General features: G+C 39.7%; 1 protein-coding gene across 4 annotated transcripts in view; it reads right to left on the reverse strand.

Moving 5' to 3' along the window:
• Positions 1-17629, reverse strand: part of KDM6A (lysine demethylase 6A) — a 207830-nt gene that overhangs the window by 67143 nt on the left and 123058 nt on the right. For 2 of the 4 annotated variants that reach the window (XM_042458871.1, XM_042458868.1), the window contains 7 exons: positions 17310-17408; positions 16342-16561; positions 15666-15800; positions 15070-15219; positions 14486-14581; positions 12959-13063; positions 10101-10496 (listed from right to left, as the gene is read on the reverse strand). In XM_042458871.1, the coding sequence (XP_042314805.1) occupies positions 10101-10496; positions 12959-13063; positions 14486-14581; positions 15070-15219; positions 15666-15800; positions 16342-16561; positions 17310-17408 (1201 nt within the window). The remainder of the gene's footprint in view (positions 1-10100; positions 10497-12958; positions 13064-14485; positions 14582-15069; positions 15220-15665; positions 15801-16341; positions 16562-17309; positions 17409-17629) is intronic. The other 2 variants (XM_042458869.1, XM_042458870.1) reach the window with 2 other exon arrangements.

Below are 17629 nucleotides of genomic sequence, written 5' to 3' on the forward strand. Positions count from 1 at the left end.
TAATAATAATAATAATAATTGTTTATTCACACATAGCAGTGGTTAGATTAATAATAATAATAAAAATAATAATAACAACAACTTTTATTTATATTTCCTGCCTCTCCCTGAGGATCGAGGTGGTATTACAACAATAAAAACAACAATTATAAAATTAAAACTACAATGTCATATAAAATACACTCAATAAAACAATATACCATTACCAATACAATGTATTGACTAAATCGTCATTTAAAATACATATCATTACAAATAGAGGTGGAGTATTTCTAACTCTCTTATAACAGATTGGATGGCTAGGCCTGCTGGAAGAGATCCGTCTTAAGTGCCTTCTTAAAGGCATCTAAGGTGGTAATAAGATGGATCTCCTCCAACTAATGTTGTTCCACAGTTTGGGGGCTACAGCAGTAAACCCTCTGTGGGAAGTTGTTATTGATCTGGTCTTAGCATATTCCAATAGTTGCTTCCTCGATGTTCTGAGAGTGTGGGGCAGATTGTGTAGGGAGAGGCATTCCCTCAAGTAACTCGGGCCCAAGCCATGTAAGGCTTTAAAGGTAATGATCAACACTTTGTACTGCACCCAGGAGGTAATTGGCAGCCAATGAAGAGATTTTAGTACCGGTGTTATGTGGTCAGACCTAAGTGTTCCGACGACCAATCTGGCTGCTGCATTTTGAACCTCCGAACAGAGGTAGCCCCATGTAAATGGCTCTTGAAGTCTCCTCCAACTCTATGATTCTAAAAATGGGAATGTACTAGGCATGTGCCAGATCATACAGTTCCAGGAACAGGCACAGACAGCCATTAGCTTTAGCTGTGCATATGAAGTCCTGACCATCGCAGAGGTCTGGAACTCCAGGCTCAGGGCTGAGGCCAAACACAAAAACTGCAAACCTTCATCTTCTCAGGGAGCATAACAGATCCCAGCACAGGCTGAATCCCTATTCTAAGTTTTCAGATGATTAGGAATACAGTGGTACCTCGGGATACGAAATACCCAGGTTACGAAATTTTCGGGATACGAAAAAATCCCATAGGAAATCATTGTTCCGGGTTACGAATGTTTTTTCGGGATACGAAGAAAATTTTTGGTGCTTTTTTCGGCTTTTTCGCACGAAACGCGGCTTTTCCCCATTAGCGACTATGGCAATTCGGCTTACGAAGGCTTTTCGGGTTACGAAAGCGGCCGCGGAACGAATTAATTTCGTAACCCGAGGCACCACTGTATAGTGCGCCCGAGTGTGGCACGAGCACACTGTACAAGAATTTCAAGCGGAGCACCAAAGTTCATTTGTACAAATGTAAAAGTCAAGAAAGACATTAATAGAATTATTTATTATGATATACTCACAGATCCTAAAGTACTAATATTTGAGTTTGTTACCAAGTTATGTCAAAAATACAGTACTGTACACTGCCTATTTTTACTACTGTACATTGCCTATTAATCTTAATTATTTTAACTACTATAAAATCTAACAAAAACTGCTGATATCCACCATCTTCTAAATGCAAACAATCTACATGGGAAAATGTATGCAGAAAGACATACCTTATATATACTAGAGGTAACACTGAAATATTAAAACTTCTAGATATAAATCAGTTCTGTTTTCTATTTTCATACATGATGACAATGGTTTTCTAAAAATTCAACATTGTTAGAAGTATAACAAAAATATTTTCCATAATTAAAATCGGATACATAAAGGTCTGAGTTATATCCCTGCCTCACAGGAACAGGAATGTAAAATTTCTTAAAATTTTTAGTATATTTTTTAATTAAAATACTTCAATGTAAGAATTATGATGAAACCCAGATAGATATTTGGGCAGTAGGAGGAGAGTAAATATCAATATTTTAAAATGTTTCAAAATAAAATGTTAATGTCTTAAAATAATTTTCCTTCAATTCAAAATCTGTTGAAAAGTGAGTAACTGAGGTATTTGGTGTGTCAATTCTGCCTTAGTTAAGACATAACAACAAACCATAGTCTGTAAACTTTCATCATGATCTGCCTTAATGTTCAAATTTTCAAAACATGGTTACAGACTTCAGACATGGTTACAGACTTCAGCTGTTCAAGTAACAAATATCCTCCTCCTGGCTACAGTCTTCCCACATTAATGTGTTGTAGCTGACACATCTCTGTCTGTCTTACTCCCAAAGCAATCCCCAAATGAAAAGCAAAATACTGTCACAAATACATTCAGTTAACAAACAAAAGAATCTGAATGACAACTTTCTTTTCAACCAATAAGCACTTTCTCAACTCTCCAAACATATCCCAACACCCCCAAAATCAGATACTAAGAGCATAAAAAACACATCATTTGTTCTGCAAACACCACCTTCCCAGGTATTCTTTATAAAAAAAATACCCAGACAAGGAAGAAAGTGTGAAAGTTATGCCCAAGTATATTACTGAGGTTACTTAAGTTCTTAGTCACAAACATAGGCGATAAAAATCAATCTTTTATTTTACAAATAAAATAAAATAAAAATAAAAAATGGGATTTTAAAAAACTAAATCTACATTTACATTTCAAGTGGATACCCAGAAGCAGCATCCAGTATCAGCAGGAAAACCTGAAAACCATTCTTTGCCTCTGGCAGTCTTCAGAATAAAAGCACCAAAACATGGCAATGATCTAACCTTGTATAGCGTGTCTCATCGCTAACATTTCTTGCTGATAGTTCATGTCAAACAGTCTCAATTTTGCACTGTGGAGGAGCTATTAAGAACATATTTCCAAGGAGTCCCAAAAACATGTCCAGGAAGGCTCTGAACTGAATTATGTATGGGAAGAACAGTGTATTCTAGACAGCAAGGGGATTCAAAGTACTGGGGGCAATAGTCACAATGATAGAAGGGGGTACTGAGATGATAGTTTAAGAATATAAGTATAAGACGGGTGAGCTCCCATCACTAGTTCCTGCTTCTGCCAACCTAGCAGTTCAAAAGCTTGAAGCAGTAGTACTTGCACTGGTAATCTCTCGTCTAGATTTCTGTAATGTGCTCTACATGGGGTTACCTCTGTACCAAGTTCGGAAGTTTCTATTGGTTCAAAACGCAGCAGCCAGATTGATTACCGGAACACCTAGGTCGGCCCATATAACACCTGTGTTAAAAACTCTTCACTGGCTGCTGATTAGTTTCCGGGCGCAGTACAAAGTGTTGGTTATTACAGTAGAGTCTCAGTTAACCAACCTTCGGTTATCCGACATTCTGGATTATCTGACGTCCCATGCTTATTTGTGAGAAGAAGCATGGGACGTCGGATTGGGGACAAAAGTTCCTCGTCTTGCCTCCCCTCCTCCCTCCCTCCCTCCTTCTTCCTTCCCTACCTCGTTCCCTACTTACCTTCCCTGCTTGGGTCAGGCCTCTCCTTGGCAGCTTCATTATCCGCAGACTCCCTTCGGCCTGAGGAAAATGAAGCCGCCAAGGAGAGGCCTGGGGCTGTCCTCTGCAGCCACCGAGTCCTCTCCTTCCCTGCCTCCCTTCCCTTCCCCTCAAAGGGCTCCAAAGAGCCCTTTGGGGGTAAGGGGAGGTCCGGGAAGAGGAGGACCAGGCGGGTGCCCAGGTCTCTCTTTCCCTGCCTCCCTTCCCTTCTCCTCAAAGGGATCCAAAGAGCCCTTTGGGGGAAGGGGAGGTCTGGGAAGAAGAGGACTGGCAGGTGCCCAGGCCTCTCCTTCTCTGCCTCCCTTCTTTCTCCTCAAAGGGCTCCAAAGAGCCTTTTGGGGGAAAGGGGGTCCGGGGAGGACTGGGCACGTGGCCAGGCCTCTTCGTCCCTGTCTCCCTTTCCTCTACCTCAAAGGACTCCAGGGAGCCCGTTGAGGGAGAGGAAAGGTCTGGGGCGAAGAGGACTGGGCCTGTGCTGAGGCCTCTTCCTCCCGGCTTGCCTTTCTTCACCCCGAAAGAACTCCTTTTGGGTGAAGAAAGGCCCAGGAAGGAGAGGGTAGGAGGACTCCTCCTCCTCTCCGGGGAGCTTTGCTGGTCCTGAGGCATCCTTCCAGGGATGCCTCAGGTCTGGCAAACCTCCTCAGAAAGGAGAAGGGGTCACGGGCCGACTCCTTCTCCTCCCTGCCGAGCTTTGCATTCCCTTCTTCCCTTTCCCTCAAATGGCTCCAAAGAACCCTTTGGCAGAAAGGGAAGATCCCTCCCCCCACAGAAGCCATTGCAGAGGAAACAGAAGGTAAGTAGGGAAGGAGGTAGGGGATGGGAGGGAACAAGGGAGGAAGAAGGAGAGAGGTAGGAGGGGAGGCGAGGGATTTTTGTCCCCAATGGCGACGCGGGTGCATGCATGCTGTCATTGGGGACAAATTGACCCTCCAAATTATCTGACATTTTTGGGTATCCGACTATCAGTCGGCCCCGTTTATGTCGGATAATCAAGACTACTGTACCTTTAAAGCCCTTCATGGCTTGGGACCGAGTTACTTGAGGGAATGCCTCTCCCTACACAATCCCCCACATTCTCAGAATATCTGGGAAGAATTTATTAGAATACTATAAGACCAGGTTAATGTCAACTTCTCATAGATCGTTTATGGTCGCAGCCCCCAAACTATGGAACAGCCTACCGGAAGAGATTTGTCTTATCACCACCTTAGATACCCTTAAGAAGGCACTTAAGAGAGATCTCTTCTGGCGGGCTTATCCATCCGATCTCTTATAGGAGATCTTTAAGATAAAATGCTTTACTTCTGGTTATGATGTATGTTTTCAAAATGTTTTAGATGTTCTAGATGTTTTAGCTATTTTATTGAATTAATAATAATGTCAGCTATTTAGCTATTTTATTGAATTAATAATAATGTCAGTGTTTTATTGATTGTATTTTATATCTGTACGGTGTTAATTTGTTGATGTAATCCCGCTTCGATCCGCAGGGAGAGGCGGGAAAATACAAATAAAAAGTATTATTAAAAATTATTACTATTATTATGTAAAATTGCAAGTAGATAAATAGGTATCACTTCAATGGAAAGCTAACAACTTTCTGTGCAGTCATGCTGGCCACATGACTACAGAGTAGTCTTTGAAAATGCTGGCTCTTTGGCTTAGCAATGGAGATGACCACCGCTCCCTACACAACTTGATAACCTTGCCAATAGGGATAGTTTTACCTTTATAAGAAGAAACTGGTGTTGGGGAGCACCTTGAGAGTGCACCATTGTCTTAGATGTCTCTACATGAATGTAAGTCTGTTGGAAATAAAGAAGAGGAATCTGCTTTCTTGACACAGGAAAGCAAATACTTATGCATGAAGTAATATGCATGAATAAAGTCTGGTGGGAAGTGTGTCATGAGTGGAATATAGTAATAGAAAGATATAGCCTATTCAAAATAAAGAGAACAAACAGGAAAGGAGGAACAGTAGCCATTTTATGTCAAAGATGTGTGCACCTACAAGAAGTTCCATGACTTCAGCTGTGGAAAACAGGTGGGAGCTTCCAGGTAAAAATTATAAATCATCCAGAAGGAGAGTAAGGCAAGCCAGCTCCATTGGGCCTTGCCTGGAAGAAGAAAGCCCTCCCTCCATCCACCATCGAGAGGGAGAGAAGGACAGGCCAGCTCCATCGGGCCTAATCAGAGTAAGAAGAAGGGCCCTCCCTCCAGTCCATCTGCCATGGTCCAGGCTTCAGAGGGAGAGAAGATCTGTTGGACTTTTCCCCTTCCCCACTACCATTCTCTTCTCCTTTTGTGTCTTGTCTCTTTAGATTGTAAGCCTGATGTCTAATTAACAATTTGTAAGCTGCTCTGATAGCCTTTTGGCTGAAGAGCAGGATATAAATTATTATTATTATTATTATTATTATTATTATTGGGGAAGGAAATAATGACATAATTATGGGAATCTACTGCAGAATCCCAAGATGATGAACACTTGGATGATGCCTTCCTAAAACAGGACAATCAAACATTAAAAATGAGAGATATATTAGTAACTGAATACTTTAACTACTCTGATTAATTTGTTGTAAATCAGTAAACCTAAAGCCTAGAATGCCTTTTAAGCTTGTTAGAGAGGTTAATAACAATTTAAAAAAGGATTTGAGGGCTATATGTTTGGAGAAAGATGAAGAAAAAGGAAACAGGAAGACCACAGTATAAAAAAGATGGTGAAATGCTAGTGAGGACAAAATGAAGGAGGAATTGTGCAGCCCCTTCATTAACTTGGCCTTTTCCCTAAAGGTAAGTACTCTACATGGTGGAAATAGAGAAAATTATGTAGTAACTGAACTTCAGCCCAAAATAGGTAATGGTGTACTACAGAAATACCTATGATTACTAAATGAATTCAAGCCCCTATGGCTGGATGAATGGCATCCTGGAGTACTAAAAGAATTTACAAACGTAATCTCAAGAGTCTCGGTAGGGAATCTTTGAGAATTTGTTAGAATGGCAGATTATCAGCAGACTGGAGGACAATGAATGTTGTTACTCAAAAATAAATCATGCCAAACTAAACTTCTCTTTTTGATAGAGTTATAAACTTTGTAGATTAGGAAATGCTGTGCATGCAGCATACCTTAACTTTAGTGAGATGGTTCCCTATTATATTCTTGCAGGAAAGTTGGTAAAATATATGACAGTGCTGCTCATAATGGTGGTCCCTGGATCAGTGCTGGTCACTGAGCCACTGGCTATCAGTCCTTGACTGTTTCCAAGAAAGAAAGAAAGAAAGAAACTTGTATTCAACAGGGACATATATAGTCCCTGGTACACTGGAAAACAATAATTGCTCGTCCCCGAAATCAAATAGCCTGAGGAATAGTGGTCTAGACTATACTACTCTTAAGTGGATTTTTAATTAGTTGACTGACAAAAGCCAGAGTGTTCATCAATAATTTGTCTACACCCTAAGAAAAGTTAATAGTAAATAAAAAATAAAACTTTTATTTGTACCTCGCTTTTTGTTAAAACAATATATACAAAGTACCCCCCCTAAAAAGAATTAAACAATTTAGGATTAAAATTACGTACATAATACATAAAACAATTAAAACAATAATGGTGGGCAGAGTCATTATATGGTGGAGTCATTACAAGGCTGAGTAGTTTATTCTGGGAAGGCCTGCTGGAAAAGATCCGTCTTGACAGCTTTCTTGATGCCATCACAGTCAATCTGGTCTTTATAGGCTGGAGTAAATTCCTCCCTGAGGGCATGGGGTGGAAGTACGCAATCCCTTAAATAAATTGGGCCTAAGCCATGTAGGGCCTTAAAGGTGATAACCAACACCTTGTACTGTGCCTGAAAACTAATAGGCAGCCAGCCGAGTGACTTTAATATTGGTCTTATGTGGTCACTCCTTCATGTTCCAAAAACCAACCTGGCTGCCATATTCTGTACCAGTTGCAGTTTCCGGACTAGGCACAAGGGTAGCCCCATGTAGAGCGCATTGCAAAAATCAAGTCTTGAGGTTACCAGTGCAAGTACTACAGTTTCAAGGTCCCCTGGTTCCAGGAAAGGGTGCAGTTGGTGTATCAGCCGAAGCTGATAACAGGTGCTGTTGACTGTCACATTCACCTGATTTCTCATGTGAAGCGATGGATCAAGAAGCACCCCAAGACTGCGAACACAGTCCTTTGGGGAGAGCATGAACCCCTCCAGGACTGGAGGTTGCAACCCGATGCCTGGTTTGGCTGGCCCTATAAGTACTTCTGTTTTGTCTGGATTCAGTTTGAGCTTGTTTTCCCTCATCCAGTCCATTACTGCCTCAGGACAATGACTGAGAGGAGAAATGCCATCTGTCGTTGTCGCTGATGACCGAGAAATATATTTGAGTGTCATCAGCGTACAGATAACACCCTGCACCATAGAGGGGTGTACATCAGGGTTTTGTCCTGGGCCTGGAGGTGTTCAATGTTTTTTCAGACAAGTTGGGTGACAGAACAGAGGAGGTGCAGATTAGGAGGGGTAACTAATAGTACAAGGCAAAGGGAGCCAGTTTGGTGTAGTGGTTTGAATGTTGGACTAAGACTCCATGAGACCAGGGTTTGAATTCCTGCTCTGCCATGGAAACCCACTAGGTGATCTTGGACAAGTTACATTTGCTCAGCATCTGAGAAAGCAATGGCGAACACCTTCTGAATAAATCTTACCAAGAAAACCCAGTGACAGGTTTGCCTTAGGGTTGTTGTAGGCTGGAAATGACTTGAAAGAACACAACAACAACAACAACAACATTCCAGAACTCAGAGTCAAGATTTAAAATTACATTAACAGACTGGAAAACTGAGCCAAAAATCAATTTCAATAGAGATAAATGTAAATTACTACATTAAGGTAGGAAAACAGAATGCATATATATAGGATGGTTGACAATCTTGCTTAACAGCAGCATAGTTAAAAAGCCTTTAAGGATCTATATAGGCCTCATGTTATCGTCTGGTAGCAAAACAAAACAAAAAACATTCAATTCCAGGATACAATAACAGCAGTTTGGTGTCCATACCAAGGGAAGCAAGCGTATCATTCTATTCTGCCATGGTCAGACCTCAGTTGTAATACTGTATCCAGTTCTAGGCACCAGAGTTCAAGAAGGATATGGACAAGCTGGAATGTGTCCAGAGGGAAGCCACCAAAATGGTCAAACCTCTGGAAGCCAAATTCTACAAGGAAAAACATCCACTATATGTAGCTTGGAGAAGAGAAGACTGAGCGGTGACATGATAGCTATGTTTAAATATCTGAATGGATGTCATGTAGAAGATGGTGAGAGCTGGTTGTTGTTGTGCCAGAGACTAGGACACAAATCAGTTTATTTTAATTAGAAGAACACAAATTCTGCCTAAACACTGGAAAGAACTTCCTGACATTAAGAGCTGTTCAGCAATGAAAAAGACTGCTTCAGAAGTTGCTGGACTCTCCTTTGGAGGTCATTAGCCAAAGAGCGGTTAGCGACTGCCTTGTCCATTAAGCTATATTTCAGAGGAAGGAACTGGCAAAACCACCTCTTAGTATCCCTTGCCTAAGAAAACCCTATAAAATGGATGGTGTCACTATAAATTGATAAACAACTTTAAGGCACACACATAAAACACAGCCCTTTCTAAGGAGAGCTTTAGCTATACATTCATTCCTGTATGGTAGGGGGTGGACTCTGTCTCTGCAGGCACTACCTCTTGCTGTACTTTGTATCACCAAGGAACAAATGGAAAGGAGCATGAGAGCTCAACTTTAGTTCCCTCAAGCCTTTTTTTACAACCACTGAATGGAGGAGCACAGTGGGAACAGTCCATGAAGTTGCATGTTGTTTTATGACTGTGGTGGACAAAAAAAAAAAGCCATTTCTGCTCTTTGGGGAAAAGGACAGAATGGGAATTTTGTTGTGTCAAAAATCTAGAAGTGAATGCAATTCCAGCAGATTATCATTTTAAAGGCCAAATGAACAGGAGTTGCAGAAAGCTAGTTACACTTTCTTAATGAACATGAATAATAATTTTCAATTATAGCTTGCAGCTGTTTTATGAGCTTTCTGATCACTGAACATGATGTCATATTAAAATATCAGCATTCAGCTGTATCAATCATTCCCAAAGAGAGCAGTGAGAAAAAAAGGGGCAGCAGGGGAGGGATGAGGAAAAAGGGAGGGGGGCCTTCAGTCAAAGTATTGCTGTGCAAAAAAGACATGGGGAACCAGCAGCCTTTAGGACCATGGTGAGGATGAGAACTTCTTTTCAGGGCCCCCTAAAACCAACATGCAGCCTCACTGATCGCTTCATGTGGTGGAATCTCCTGCTCTTCGCCTGCTTGGATGAGCTCATTCCCTTAGCCAAATTTTTCACTACTAGTAGCAGTGGCAATTGGGAAAATTTTGTGAGGCTTGGGCACAGGGCATCACTTCTGTGGCTTAAAGCGGCACCATTCTGAGACTGACTGACTGGACCATGCAGATAGAGCATGTGATGGTGGTGGTGGTTGTGAGGAAGACGTGGCAAAAAGCAGCTTTCAAATTTAGTATCCTGCTTAAGCTTTGTGAAATACAAGGGGGTGAGGCTGCGGTTGTTGCCCAAGAGGAAAGGAGGTGGTAGCCCCAAAATGTTTGGTGACTACTGAGCATAAAAACAGGAAAATATATTGCATACCTGAGTGGAGTTAGATAGTTGTTTTTTCCACGGCTCCTCTGCGCTGCTGGTCAGGTTTGTGCGGTTATGAGGTAGAGAGAGTGCGTTTCGCTGCAGGTAAGGCACATTTCCATTACTTCCACTTCCTGTTATGTGATTATTGCCTATCAAAATAGTGTCTGTACTACCCAGCGTTCTTGCTGTGCTGCAGGGAACTGAGCCTGCTGGAAAGGGTCCATTTGCCATAGGCTGCCCAGGGCAGGTTGGACGGATTCCATGCTGTGTGATGTTAGGCACTCTGGTTAGAGCAACCTGAGGCTGCTGACCAGAGACTGAGTTTGTAGGCAGTGATGAGTCAGTTGTTGGCCCATTAGCAATTCCAGTAGATCGTACCTGTGCAACTCCTGTCTGCCTCATCTAAAGGGGCAAAAGGAATAAAAAGTAAAACATATTAGTGAATGGACGAACAAATTAATGCTTTCTGCAAGCTGTTTTGTTTTTGATTAAACAGATACTGTATGATACCCTCAGACTACAGATAGAGTTATAAATGTTCTTAAATGGTATTGCAATATTATAATGACTAGTGTGTGAGAACAACTGCATAAATGGCTGCTTTTTGCTTGAAAAAAACATACTGGTGAACTGCTCTTCTGTGTATTTTAATAATAATAATAATTTGTTTTATTTATATACCGCTATTCCAAAGATCATAGCGGTGAACAACAAGTAAGCTAATTAGCAAGTAAGCTAATTTGCCCCCAACAGTCTGGGTACTCATTTTAGCGACCTCGGAAGGATGCAAGCCTGAGTCGAGCTTGGGCCCTTTGCTGGTCTTGAACTCGCAACCTTGTGGTTTTGAGTGAATGGCTGCAGTACTGTACAGGCATTTAACCACTGCGCCACCAGGGCAAAGTGTAGGCAAAAGTGGAAATTTACTCACATGGTCAACATCTGTAAGACACTGTGCACTTGTAAATCATCAAAGCATGATTACATTCCTTCATTAGGGAAGAAACTATGATATCCTCCTTCTCAAGAAACCAAGGGGTCTACTTATTAGGCAAAGGGAGTGAGTTTGTTTTTCTAATGTGTGCATTCCTTATTTTAAATTTTGGGCTTTATTCAGGATCTAGGGAGCATGGGCAGACTATATGGTAAAATTCTACTTCGACACATAATTTTAAACTGTATTGTTTTACCATATATACTCAACTATAAGTCAACCTCATGTATAAGATGAGGGCAAGTTTTGAGACCAAAATTATGGATTTTGACATGACCTGTGGATAGGTTGAGTGTAAAACTTGAAGGCTCCTTCAGTGTGTGTATGTGGGTGACAAGAGGGAAGCAGCAATCAATACGAGGCTTCAGTGTTTCAGCGTTCACTCCCAAGACAGCAAAGCCAGTGGGTGGGAGGGACTATTAAATGAACAGAAATCAGTCTGTCGCCAAGGACTCTATCTGCTTGGTTCAGGACAGAAAGAAAATGCATGGGGAAATCTGAAAGAGCTGCTATCACATTACCATAATTGACCTAGGATTTTGGGATCAATTTTTAGGCATAAATTTTTAGACTTATAGACGAGTACGCAGGGTAAATTATTTTACATTATTTTTTAATTCTAATATTCTTTACAATGTTGTAGCTTTACACTGTTATTTTCTTCTATTGTTTGTGCTCCATCCTGAGACTTTTTGATATAGGGCAGAGCATAAATATTTTAGTAATAAACAGACAGACAAATTACTTCATACTTCATCACATCAAGAGTGACAAAGTTGAAGCAAACATCAAAAACAGTACAGTAGGAGGACAATAAAAACATTAACAATTGTTTTCAGCAAGTATAAGCATTAACTAACGATGTCAGGCGGCTGAATAAGACTGCCAGATGAGATCCATCAAATCACCAACTTAGACACTTTTTAAAAAGCTGTCAAGACGGATCTCTTCCCAAATAAAGTCCTCGGCCACATAACATTCATTCCCATACACTATGGACACTTTTGGTCTATGCCAAGACTCTACCCACGATCATTAGATTTTAATGTTATTTATGTAATTTTAATCTCAATTTGTTTAATTCTTTTTAAGGGGGGGATATTGTGTATATCATTATATGATTTTATATGTTGTTCATCTCTTTGATTGTTTATACAAAAAGCAGGATACAAATAAAAGTTTTATTTATTATTTAAAAGTAAAAGCAACGTTCTCAAAAAAGTACTGCATTAGGTTTTGGTGGTAAATAGGACATTCTGCAAAGCTGCCACCATCACTGAGAATGTTTTGTGGGTAGCAGTCATCCACAGTAAAAGCCCTTCTGTGCTGAACAGTCTACTACACTGTGATACCTATCAAAGAAAATAGACCTTATAAGATACAATCCAACAACTTAGGGTTCTTAAGTTCGAACCTTAAATTGAGCCCAAATATATACTGTACAACAAGAACTGCAGATTGAAATAAATCATACCAATATACTCGTGATTGGCCAGTTGGAGCCAGTACTTAGTCGTAGCATTTTGAATCAACTGAAGTTTCTGAATTTATTTCCTGGACACTCTGTATAAACTAACATAATTCACTAATATCACTAAGACTGAGTTTATACATTTTAGGCACATAAATGTTAAAATGCCATTGGCTAAACATATGCCACTTCTATATCAACTTGCAATGGGCTACTAAGGAAAATGCTATCACCATCCAATTATCTTTGCTGGGATGCAATATAACACTGTGCCAAAGGCACTTATATGCACTTGCAAAGCTTTTGAAGCTTGCCTAACACTTCTTTGGATTTTGGGTCATTTTTTAAAAAGAAGATGACATAGAAGGTATATAGAAAATAAATAAATGTGTTTGCTGGCACCTGCTGGTGTTGCTGCATCAAGACAAACTGACTCTCCAGCTGTTCGAGCATAAGTTTCTGTGCTGGATTTAAATTATTTCTATTTGCACGCAGCTGTTCCAAGTGCTGAAAAAGAAATAAAAACATGTTACTTAGGCTCCAACTATGATTTGTTTGTAACAATTCATATCACCAAATATATCTTCCGAAATCATCTATTCCTCAGTACATACACACATAAAGTCCATTCTTCTAAAAATGTTATACTTAAAATTAATACGGGACTCACTCATACTAAGACGTAAAACAAATTATTTACAAATAATAAATAATATTTTAATACTATTTTAAGTCTTTGTATATAGTCTATAGGGAAGAGATCATCATATAGCTACACAGAACTGAGGTAACAACTGACAGTAAATATTAGCTGTGTACAATTTTGTAATAAAATATAGTTACATTTGATAACACACATAGATAGAGTCTGAGAAATTATGCTATTTTGTAGGAAACAGCATATCAGTATTGTAAGCACACTGACAAATTCTAGTGGCTCTTATATGTCCCCAATAAAGTTACTTCAGCTATTCTTTAGTCATTTTCCTTTCTTCAGCAGAAAGGTGTCTTGTTGCTGGAAGAAAGGAAGCAACAACGAACTAGGTCTTAACTGGATCCAGTTCAAAATAAACAAGAGTGATGCATGGACCTCTGAAGGTTTATTACACTCAGCAACTATATGTTATTTCCACAGCCTAAATCCAATGCAATATTAGCAAAGGAAAACAGTGCACTAGTACAAGACTGCTGACATCTCCAGTAGTGCAAGAGGTAGTGCGTTTCTTCTTTTGACCCTAATGCATGCTACCATTCATGAAAATGGTTCGGCAACCACCTGTGCAATTGAGAAGTGTGTTAAATTTACCCCTCATCCAGAGTCCCTAACTAGATATCCAAAAGTATGATGCCATCTACGCAAATAGAGTAACACTGCTAAACACCAGCAATGGTAGGTAATATTAAACTATATTTTAACATGGTAGGATGTTTACAAATGTTCAAATAAGGTATTTTTTTACAATTTAATTTCCATTAAAATGTAGCCTTTTATATAATAGTTGCCCCTCCTAACTTGAGGATCTGGTGATTTATGACAATTACCTGCGGAGAGGTGACTTATGCTGTCTGCAATGGTGCACTTGCCCAGGCTTTGCCCCTGGGGGCACGCCACATTCAAGCCTATGGGGCTTGAATATGCATGAACCTCCGTTTGCACATATGGGGGGGATGTTCCAGAACAGATCCCCCGTGAAAACGGAGGGCCAACTGTATTTAAAGTTTTCAAAATGTACAATTAATTCCTGCCTATAACACAGTATTAAACTTTCTTGTTTTGATTCCCTTAACATTCCCCAGTGAAAGCTACAAATATGAAAAACATTCATTTTGACACATTATCATAAGTAAGGAAAGCTTACATATAGGGCAGAAGGTTAATTATGATAATCCTGCATTACTTTCAAAAAGCATACAAATCTAAAAATTTACCTGTAATTTCTGTGGTGTCAAACACCAAGTATGTACTTGTTGCTGTACTGGAGGATGTGACACTGTGTGGCCACTGCTCCAAGCATCTAAAGTGTTCTAAGGAAAACATTATATTTATAAACATAAATATCAAGAAACAAGGAATTTTAGAAGTTACCCAGTGTAACTCAAGAACATTTCCCTTAAAATAATTTAAAACTGGTAAATATAATTCAGACTTAATTAATATAATAATCATGGGAGAAAAATTAAAGAATAATCAGCTGTGATGAGGAATCAAATGAAACCAAATGGTGGACTTCAAAGTTCATCCAAAGTTTTTTTAGCTATTGTAGTAATATTAATGTGATGATTAAGCATTCTAAATATAAGCAAAAGTGGTAGACAAAATGGTATATGATCCTTTTTCCTAACCTCTAGTATGCTACTGTTATAGCTACTGCAATGTTCAAATGTTCTTAGTGCAGTGTCACCACTGTGGACACTACAACTCTATTAGTTTAAGGAACTGATTGAATAATGGACTAATACTCCTGGATGCCTGATTTTTATAACTAATGGGGCTTTTATTTCAGGATATATACCTTTGTTGGACTAGATGGTCTCTTCCTCTTGGCTGGACTGGATAGGTCATCTACATGGCTAGAAGGAATCATGTGTAGTGGCAATTGCTGTGAAATAGGTGTTTGACTGAGGCCTAGTACAGGTTCAGTATTTTGATGAGGTTTACAAGCCTAGGAATCAAAGGAGGAAGAAACAATATGGTTCTATACATTTAAAAAAGGTCCTTAACCTATATATTACCAGATGCACATTTTTAAAAGGGTCGTGTGATTATTCTGATCTCATTATTGAAAATCAATTTCCATTGCATCAAAGGAGCAGTGTGTACCTTTCATGGGCTTCTTTTTTAAAACAAAACAAAACAAAAAAATTGTTGCAAATTCTATGTGGGATGAAATATTTTGGACAATCATGGAAATCCACAAAGGTTCTAAATTGGTACCCCCATATTTCCTCCAAATCACAGGGAGTATATTCTTAATCTCCCTTTCTGATTAGTCTTATTACCAGTGAAAACTAGCCCTATGCTACAGCAAAATAAGTTTGAATACTACAAATTGATTGAAAAGAACCCTTAAAAAGCTGGGCAGCTGCAGAACATAACCCAACTTCTCACCTGCTGTGTTGTGTTCATGGCACCCTGCCTGGAGGTAAGCTCTGCGGGGATTGGTAGGCTCCATGCCTCCTCAATACTAGGAAGTAATTTAGTTTTATTCTGTAGACTACCTTGTGGAAGGTTACACAACTGAGCCTAGGAAAAATTATGTAAAAAGTAAATTTAACACAAGCCTAATTTAGTAAGATCAAGTCCATGAAATCTTCCTAAATTCTGTACTCTATTGTGTTTCAGAAATAATAAATTTGAAAATTGGGGTTTCAGAGAAGTGCTAAGGATAAAGAGGGTAACCAGAATATAAACCTTTGTGAGAATCAGAACAAAGTTGAGCTCTGATTTCAGAGATCTTGTTAATGCTTGGTTCTGAAATTGGAAACAAGAGCAAAGGATAGTGTGTGTGTTCTCTCACTAAATGCTATGATAACTTAAAATGTAGACAACACAAAATATGTATAAATTATAACAAGATACAAAAATACTTAAGAGAGACTTGCTTAAAATGAGAAATAAAATGGAACTGCAAGCTGTGATATGTTTATAATGTAAATAAATGGAAACAGACTGCACGATTTGTGAAACAATCACTTATTACAACTTCTGTGTCCTTATTTTCCTCCTTTTTCCTATCCCATGTAACTGTTAAAACAGTTCGCTACTCTTAGACACAGATTTTTACCTGTAAATATTTTATCCGTGCTGCAAGTGCAGAGGTATTACTACAATTTTTGCTTCTGGTTGCATTTAAGTAGCATTTAATGGCATCCTGAGACTGGTTGCAGGACTCATAGAGAGTGCCAAGATCCATCCAGGCTGCAGCATGGCCATGATCCAATTGTACAGCACAGATATATGCCTGTAATGCATCCATAGGCTGATTCTGTTGCTGGTACAGCACACTAAGTGAGAAAAAAAAAAAGGAAAAAAAAGAATATCATCCATTTTAGATAACAAAGGTGCGGTACAGAGCGCCAAAAAGAGGTGCCTCCCTGGTGCCTCTCTTTGCTCCGCAGGAGCGCCGCAGCAAACAAATTGTGTGGCGCTGCTGCGCAGCCCGGAAGCGGCTCCTTTTTCTGGCACTGCTGCAACACAGCAAAGCGCCAGAGACCGTGTGGTGACGTCGCAGCTGCGACGTCCCATTTGGAAGTGGCGCAGCTGTGACGTCATCGTTACGCGTCCCATCTGGTTGGCGCTGCGCAGCTGCAGCGCTCCCATAGCATGCTAGGATTGCGAGGCATTTGTACGCCCCGCCCCCAAACAACCCTAGCACATCATGGGCACGCCGCAAAGGGCCCATCTGTACCGGGCTAAAATCACACCCAGTTCCTCTGTGTGCCTCTACCAGAAGAGATCTTCCAGATTAATATAGCTGTAAAACCTAAATTTGCTACAGCAGAATTGTGCCCAATCAAATATCTTTTTAAGAGTGAGATTATACAACACCCCTGATTAGTCAACTGTGTTTAACAGCCAATGTTAAAATTATCTTTAAAAGTACACACACACATTTAATAACAAATAAAACCAGACATTCATAGAACATAAATTATTAATTATTAAGAATATTTCTGTTATGAAACCAACATTAAAGTCTTTTTGCTCCACCAAATTATATTTCATGGCATTGCTTCCCTTATATGATCTTACCCTATAGAACACCATGTGTCTGCACTTGCTTCTGATTTATCAATAGACTGCCTATAGGATATAAAGGCATCCTGAACTTTCCCAATACTTGAATAGCACCTGAGACAAGAAGAAAGACTGATTAAAAATAATTAAGAATGATCTGTCAAATGTCTGCCTAAATAACAGATTTAAAATATGCTATATATTACAAAATCTGTCATATGAAGATTAGCGCATACACACACACACACACACACACACACACACACACGCGCAAAGTTGACTTCAACAGAAAAAAAATCTACCAAAAACATTTTGTGAAAACATAATGGCAAATC

Source organism: Sceloporus undulatus, chromosome 3 (assembly GCF_019175285.1).
Source record: "Sceloporus undulatus isolate JIND9_A2432 ecotype Alabama chromosome 3, SceUnd_v1.1, whole genome shotgun sequence".
Taxonomy (NCBI): Eukaryota; Metazoa; Chordata; class Lepidosauria; order Squamata; family Phrynosomatidae; genus Sceloporus; species Sceloporus undulatus.